The 8,133-nt window shown below is 42.6% G+C and overlaps 1 protein-coding gene across 1 annotated transcript; it reads left to right on the forward strand.

Moving 5' to 3' along the window:
- Nucleotides 1–6,797: 6,797 nt before the first annotated feature.
- On the forward strand, nucleotides 6,798–7,751 carry LOC122170412 (olfactory receptor 1052-like). The gene has a single exon (XM_042837210.1). The coding sequence runs from the start codon at nucleotides 6,798–6,800 to the stop codon at nucleotides 7,749–7,751; it is 954 nt and encodes a 317-aa protein (XP_042693144.1).
- The last annotated feature ends 382 nt before the right edge of the window (nucleotides 7,752–8,133 follow it).

Consider the following 8,133-nt stretch of genomic DNA (forward strand, 5'->3'; position numbering starts at 1 on the left):
TTTTTGTCCAAGAGAAAGGGATTTTTAAGGGCAGGTTGGGACTGGTTCCCTTCTTCCAGTAGGAGGTTATTAGAGCAATAAATATAAATTGTAGGTGACTACCAAATGAGATGATTGTTATATCCTGACATTCCTTGCCCTGAACACAATTGAAGAGAAGCATGAGGTCTAATAAGTCTTTGTGAAATCAGAATAATTATAAATTTCTATTTTATCCATCATTTCTGCTTTCCGAGTTTCTCCTATTACCTACCAGGGCACCTACTTCGTTCTGTACTGGACCCACGTTATTACTAGTCTTTTGTTTTTCCATAGACTTTCTTGTGATCCTCGACCTCCTTTATCAGATCCATTTACAGATGGGTCTCAGCCTTCACAGAATTACAGAATCACAGAATTGCAGAGAGAATTCTGCACCTGCAGAGGTGCAGAATTGGAAGGCACCTAATGAGGTCATCAACTCCAAACCCCTGCAGTGACCCCACAATAGGTCACACAGGTAGGCATCCAGATGAGTCTGGATATGAGATATACATTATCTCTGTAGAAGGATACTCCACAACCTCTCTGGTCAACCTGTTCCTGTACTCCATTATCCTAAAGAAGTACAGAAGTACTTCTGTGTGTTTGTATGGAACTTCCTATGTTCAAGTTTTAGGCCATTGCTCCTTGTCCACTCACTATACACTACTGAGAAGAGCCTGGCCTCATCCCTTTGCCTCCCACTTCCTTTTAGATATTTATAAACATTTATCATATTTCTCCCCCCTCCCCCTCCTGCCCCCATTTCCTCACCCTCCCGCCCCCTCACCCCCCGGCCTTCTTTTCTCCGGGTTGAACAGATGCAGGTTACTCTGCCTTTTCTCATAAGGAGATGCTCCAGGTCCTTTATCATCTTTGTGTCCTTCAAATGGACATCTTCTAGGAGATCCCTGTCTTTTTTGAACTGGGGAGCCCAGAACTGGATGCAGTAGTCTAAATGTGTCCTCCCCACAGCAGAGTAGAGGAGGATGATCGCCTCCCTTGACCTGCTGGCTGCACACGTTTTAATGCATCCCAGGATGCTCAAGGGTACACTGCTGGCTCATGGCTAACCTGATGCCCACCAGGACCCCCAGGGATCCTTCCTACAGGGAAAGATCTGCACAGCTTCCAACAGGTCATTCCCTAACCTGTACTGATGCACACAGTTCTCTCTCCCCAAATGCAGCACTCTCCACACACTCTTGTTATATAAACCTCCATGTCCAACTCTCCAGTCAGTCCAAGTTTAGTACAGTTTAGTACAACAGTAGTATAGCCTGCCAATGTGTCAGCCCCTCCTCCCCAGATTTCCATCATCAGCAAACTTGCTGAGGGTGGACTCTGTCCCTTCATCCAGGTCATTGATGAAGATATTGAGCAAGACCAGACCTGGCGCTGACCCCTGGGGAACATTGGTAGGCCTCCAACTAGACAACTGCACACTCCTTTGTACTTCCTCCTTAGAAGTATATTCTTCTTAGGTGTCTGCTGTTTTTCCACTGCTACTTCCAATATGCTGCTCAGCTTTTTAATGGTGTCAAAGAGAGTGTTGTACATTGGATGCCTTATACAGTTTGGCTTCTTTGCACTTTTTGCCACCACTGAGATGTTTTTCCTGGCTGCGATGGCATATGACTTCTAGATGGCCATTTGTAACTCACTGCTCTACACATGCAAGAAATGTTCCACAAATGGCTGGATTCCTGAATCTTTTACATCAGCGTGTAAAAGTCACGTTGTGAAGATTGCTGATTGAAGGGTGTGTCATAGGGAAAGACACACAAATAAATCCTCTTACTTAGGCCTTAGTGAGGCTCTTCATCGTAGGGGTCAGCTGTCTCCTCTTCGAAGTCTTTGGACACTAATGTGGGATTAACCTTTCTTGATTAAATGTTGATGTTTGGATATCTCTTGCAAACTTGCTCCATTTTTGTAACCAGTGAAGAGACATGGGCGCACTCAAATTTGTGTAATCCTTCCCAAGAAAGATGTCTTAAAACAGATTAGATGCACTTGTCTCTGAAGCTGAATGTTTTCTCTGTGGACTGTACAAAGAGCTAACGTGTTGACCTGCCATGCTCAACATTTTGAATTTTTGTCTGTGCAGATATAGGTACCTTGATCACACCTCAAGGCTTTAACTATTCCTTGTGATTGCTGTCATCATCACCTGCTGCTGTCCTAAGGACTAGTACAAAATAAGAGTTACTACTGGCATACCATGTTACATGGTTTCAAACAATGTGGGAGTGTTTTGAAAATATAGCAACTGGGCAACGTAAAAGGTGACTCAAGTTATCTAAGAGGGAAATAAAGGGAGGAAACTCCATCTTACATGCCTTGGAAGCATAAGACATGGGCAATTATACGAGTGGAAACCCTCCAGAGAGTGGCTTATAAAATGGAGTGTTGTTTTGCTCTCAGAGTGCGTGCTTTGAGGACCACTGTGTGATTTCTTTCTCATACACAGAGCTTCAGTCAGGAAAATGAACAAGCTCCGACTGGTTGAAATCTTGGAGACTGAATCTTTCCCAGCTTGGTCCACAAAAGCTGGACTAAAGCTGTTGCAGAGGTAGCTGCAGCTCAGATGGAATCTGCTGATGAGAGCTTTGAACAGGGCTTGTGTTCCCCCCCTTGCTGTACTTAATATGTACAGGCTAAGTCTAGCTTTCCAGCACACATTCCGGACATCTTGCCAGCACCTGACAGTGAGAGCTCCTCCCCACCATAGAATGTTGGTCCTCCATTTTTTTATAAGCTTTTTTAAGAAATGGAGGGCCACACTGAAGACTCCTTAGAGCCTTCTCTGAAAAGCCCCACTTCCTCTGCCTGTATTCATCTAGAGAAGAAGAGTCACAAGGCAGGATATTCTTATATAGTCACATTAATCTATCTTATTCTGAGGTGGTTTAATGCTCAGTTAGCTCCTTAGTCATCCTGTTCCGTGTATATGCAGAGAGGGAGATGACTCCAGAAGATGTTTGAGAATACCTGTGTCTTCTTACTGCCTCATCTTTCCAGTTGCCACATTGACAAAGACAATCTTTAGAGCTAATGTTTCTCAGACACCAGTTCATCTGCATTGGCAGAAGAAAACTAACAGGCTTTCCCATAGTGCACGTGTAGTCTTTAATGTCTCATTATCGGTCTATGACATGGCTATCATCTGTATACGCTTTCTTTCTAGGCAGTGAAGAAAGATAGATTGTCTGAAGGGTAATATGAATAATTCACCCACAATCGTAAAAACACTGACATTCCCCCCCCCCCCCCTTCTGTGTCTCTAAAAGGGCCGCGAGTAAAGCTTGCATGTAGCTGTGTGCTTTTCAGATTTCATGTTTATCAGTGGAAACACTATTACGTTACAGCATGTGGAATGTTGAACAGCTAATTAAAATTGCAGTAATCTCTGTTTCTCTCACCTGTCTTCTGCATACTGCACAACCTCATGTGTTCCGTTTGTAGAACAGAGCAAGACACCTTGCCCTGAACAGCTACATGCTACTGTGAGCACAGGAATCCCAAACATTTCTTTACCAGCTTGGTCCACAAAAGCTGGACTAAAGCTTTTGCAGAGGTAGCTGCAGCTCAGATGGGATCTGCTGATGAGAGCTTTGAACAGGGCTTGTGTTCCCCCCTTGCTGTGCTTCCTACTTACAGACTAAGTCTAGCTTTCCAGCACACATTCCAGATGTCTTGCCAGCACCTGACAGTGAGAGCTCCTTCTCCCCACCACTGGAACCCTACAAATTTAAAGACATTTCCATGATTGATGTTTTTCAGAAGCATTCCTTCCAGGAGGAAGTCTAAGTCTTCATCTGGTGACTGCAAGCAAAAGCAAGCAGAATCAAGAGAGATCAAAGAGAGATTGCTTCTGAAGATCATTGAAAAGGGGCTATGAAAAAAAAGAAAGATAATGACTGAAATTACAGGGGAATTGGAACCAGATTATCTTCAAGGTCCCTTCCAACCCAGACAATCCTACGGTTCTCTGATTCCATGAAATACTTTACAAATGCTTTTTTTGTTTCATATTTCATACAACTTTTTTTTTTTTTTTTTTTTTTTTTTTTTTTTTTTTTTTTTTTTTTTCTTTTTCCAACTGAGATTGCTTCTTGGGCTTTGTGAATTTGTTATTACACCTGCAGAACTCTTCAGAAATGTATTTACATCTTCTTCTCTCTGCCTCAGGCTCCTGGCATTTAAAGAGGCAACCAGATCTTTCCTGAATGAGAGAAACGTAATGTGAAAGTAACACTAACCATCCATTCCACCTTTCCACCTATCTGCTAAAAAGTTTCTCAAATGAGACTAGTGTTGGTCTGCTGTTCTGTTGTCAACAATTTTTTACTTTTTGTCTTGTGGACATCTGTAGGTTCCTTACTCAGGGGAACTTGTGCACTTTGTAAATGTGAGTAGTTTGGTGATTCTCAACTGGGTGAAGACCATCAGTAAAATATTCCATTTGTTATTTCCCAGAAGAGAACACCTATTCTCTTATGTAATCAGGCACGGAAACTGGCATTTCTGAAATTACACAATGTTTTGCTTGGCTTTCACCAGTGCCTGTAATCAACCAAGTATAACATTCTACTTCTGATGGATTCTCCACCAGCTGAATTTAATCTTTATTTAGGATGGATCAAGTTGCGTGACCAGGTATTATTACAAGGTCATGCATTCTCTTTCAGTCATCCAAACACAACACAACATCTGTATGAAAAACAAGTAACCAGAGCAATGAGCCCTCACATTATAGGGCATCCAGCATGAGTTCTTGGTACAGATTGAACACTCTGTCCACCCAAAGGACATGTCAGCCAGAAGGAACAGCACTCTGCCTGCAATGCCTATGCTCTACAAGATACGCAGCTGCACAAGTGAGGGGATGAGAATGCAGACTGACTGAGAAGTGACCAGTACCAGGTTAATAGACCTAAATGTCTGTGTTCCTGTGTGTTCTACTGATTTTCCAGTGTCCTACAAACGTCCTAAAGCATCCTTCCCCATTCCTTTGTCTTAGTAAAGCAAACAGGATTTGCCCTAAATGGGGCTGTAGAGAACTGTGAGCAGCTGTGGGAGACAAGACCTCTGTCTGCCTATTAGAGGACTCCCACGAGGACACTAATTATGTCCTTTGTGTTCGATCTGAAACATAGTAGCCAAAGAAGACTCAGTTGTTTGTTCAGTTCCTAAGAGCCCAAGGAGCAAATGTTTGCAGTAGCAGGTCCTGATGTTTCCTTTAGTTGCACATCTTCTCTAAGGAAAAAACACAAAGCAGAGATGTCACTTAGACAAAAAGTCATGATGGAGCCTGAAGCACCCAGCTGAAAACTAGACATGAACTAGACTTTCTATGGGCAGACATAGGTTGTGATGGCATCCTTCAGAGGCAGATCCAGATATCTGCAGTGCTGGAGTGTTTGGAAGTTCAGGATTGGTGAAAGAAGTGTTTTTGAGCCTTAAAATCCAGGTATGTCCTTGCCAATTCTAGCACAGAGCTTCCATACAGACCCTGAAAGGTCCCCTGCTCTGACAAGCACATCCCAACAACCTCCTCTAAAAAAATCCAGGTATGAATGCACAAGAAAGACTGGGGAAAACAATACCATTCTTTGAATTTCACACCTAGAGACCTCAAAACATTATTTCTTGTTTGCTTTTCTAAACTGTGAGTTTCCATGTGAGCAAGATGGTCAGGTTACCATTAAGAGCAATTGTCATACACAAAAATAGGAGTGGCTATTCAATCTAAACATCTCGGCTGCTTTTTTTGGTTAATGGAAGAAGACTAGGCTCCCCAGAGAGAAATTCAGCCTACTCGTAGGCTTCCAGCCTGCTCACTCCCTTCCAAATAGGGGGAGAAATAAATAGGATGGGTAGTTGCCTCCATCATTGCTTAATAATGCATGGGTTGCAAGAGCACCCTAGTTGATTTGGAAGTCTGGATTATATTTAGACATGGAAATGATAGTTGTCTGATTGCCCGGGAAAGTCTGCTCTGATCTAACAACAGACCCAGACATTTAAAAATCCATGTCATTTTTTTATATTTTGTGTGAGTGGCTTCTGAATAAAATACAAGTTCAGTCATGAGAAGGAGGAGCACCCCATCATGTGCCCTCCTCTAGAAAGCAGCTTTGGATTTGCATTAGTTTAGTCATAAAAGAGACCCAAACCTGCCATTTCTCACAGTCTGTGTTAACATTTTCAATAGTTCGGTAGTCCGGCTGCCTCTCCTATTGACTGACAAAGAATGGGTGCTTCATAGGCCGAAGAGAGAACTACTGGTTTAGTTGAGATGCTTCCCTTCCAGACAAAATATACTCTGGTGAGTTTAATTATTTCCTGGTGAATAGGTAATCAAGAAATGCTTAGCTGAAAAGACAAAGGCAATTGCAGGACTCATGCAGCATTTAGCGTGTTTCTAAAGCCACCACTGATACCTGCAAGTCAAACTTAGCATCAACAAAATATATTAATTAGGATCTGTGCTGTTGCAGATGCATATTGCTTTGTCCCCCAAAGAAGGATCATTGGGCATCTCACTATTATTATCCCCCTGAGCATGGTCTAATTGGAGAAAATATTATCTGCAGTTTTGAGGACGTTCTAAAGAATCACAGCTGCACAAAAGGGAAGCAAGATCCACTACACAATCTCAACCTCTGTGCTTCTTGATGGTAGGACTATTCATGAAATACTTTTCTTCCTCTCTTAGCTTTAAGGTCACCACACACCTCATCAGCAGTTAAACTTCTACAGAGGTGAGGATGACAGTAATCAACCACACCACAGTCCCCTACTTTATCCTTTTGGGACTGACTGATTGCCCAGAACTACAGCCTATAATCTTCGTGATGATTCTGCTGATCTATATCATCACCCTGATGGGCAACCTCAGCATGATCATCTTGATCACAATTGACTTCCAGCTGCAAACACCCATGTATTTCTTCCTTATTAACTTGTCCATCGTGGATCTCTGCTATTCTTCTGTTTTTATTCCGAGGATGCTAGTAAACTTCTCAGTGGAGAATAAGACTATTTCTTACTCAGGATGTCTTGGCCAGCATTTTTCATTTGTTGTGTTTGTGACCACGGAAGGATTTCTGCTGGCTGCAATGGCTTACGACCGCTATGTCGCTATATGCAGCCCACTGCTTTATACCACTCTTATGGCCAGAAGAGTCTGTGTTTGCCTGGCAGTTGGGTCATATTTAGGGGGACTCTGTAACTCATTGGTACATACTTGTGGCTTACTGCAATTGTCCTTCTGCGGCCCTAATACCATCAACCACTTTTTCTGTGACACAAACCCGCTACTACAACTCAGTTGCTCTGACAACCATCTCAATGAGCTGGTGCTTGTAACCCTCTCAGGGATTGTAGCTATGTCAACGCTTCTCTTTATCATCATCTCCTACCTCTACATCCTCTCATCCATTTTGAGCATGGGCTCTGCAAGCAGATACAAAGCTTTCTCCACCTGTGCCTCCCATCTGACAGCTGTAACACTCTTCTATGGGCCCGTGAGTTTGAGTCATGTGCAGCCCAGTTCAAGATACTCGCTGGAACAGGAAAAAATTTCTGCGGTATTTTACACCCTGGTCATTCCTATGCTGAATCCCCTGATATACAGCCTCCGGAACAACGAGGTGAAAAATGCACTTAGAAGGTTGATGAAGAGAAAAAAATGCTGTCCATCAGCATGCCTGTCAGCATAATAACCAGTTCCCTAGGAGATTTGGAAAGAGATGGAGATACCAGTTTGGTACTAATTATGAACACCTATGAATCAAATGTAACTCAAAAGATAGGGAATGGATGATAGGACTTACAGTAGGAAAAACAAACAATCTTTTCATGTTTGTTTATTTGTTTGGGTTGATGATGATGATGATTGTATTCCTTCATCTTTCTGACACATTTCTATCTTTCTAGAGAAGAAGATGAAAATTGTCTCCCTCTACTGTTTGGTTCTGTAAAGTATCTCCATGTTTTTGGTGGAATCATCAAGGAAAATATTGTAATTCTTTACTTCAAGTGCAGGGACTCATAAATTCACGTGCATGCCTGCAGTGTTAGTTTCCAGTGTTGGATCCTGCT

Source organism: Centrocercus urophasianus, unplaced genomic scaffold (genome assembly GCF_019232065.1).
Source record: "Centrocercus urophasianus isolate 14NV4802_14NV808 unplaced genomic scaffold, USGS_Curo_1.0 seq_7, whole genome shotgun sequence".
Classification (NCBI taxonomy): Eukaryota; Metazoa; Chordata; class Aves; order Galliformes; family Phasianidae; genus Centrocercus; species Centrocercus urophasianus.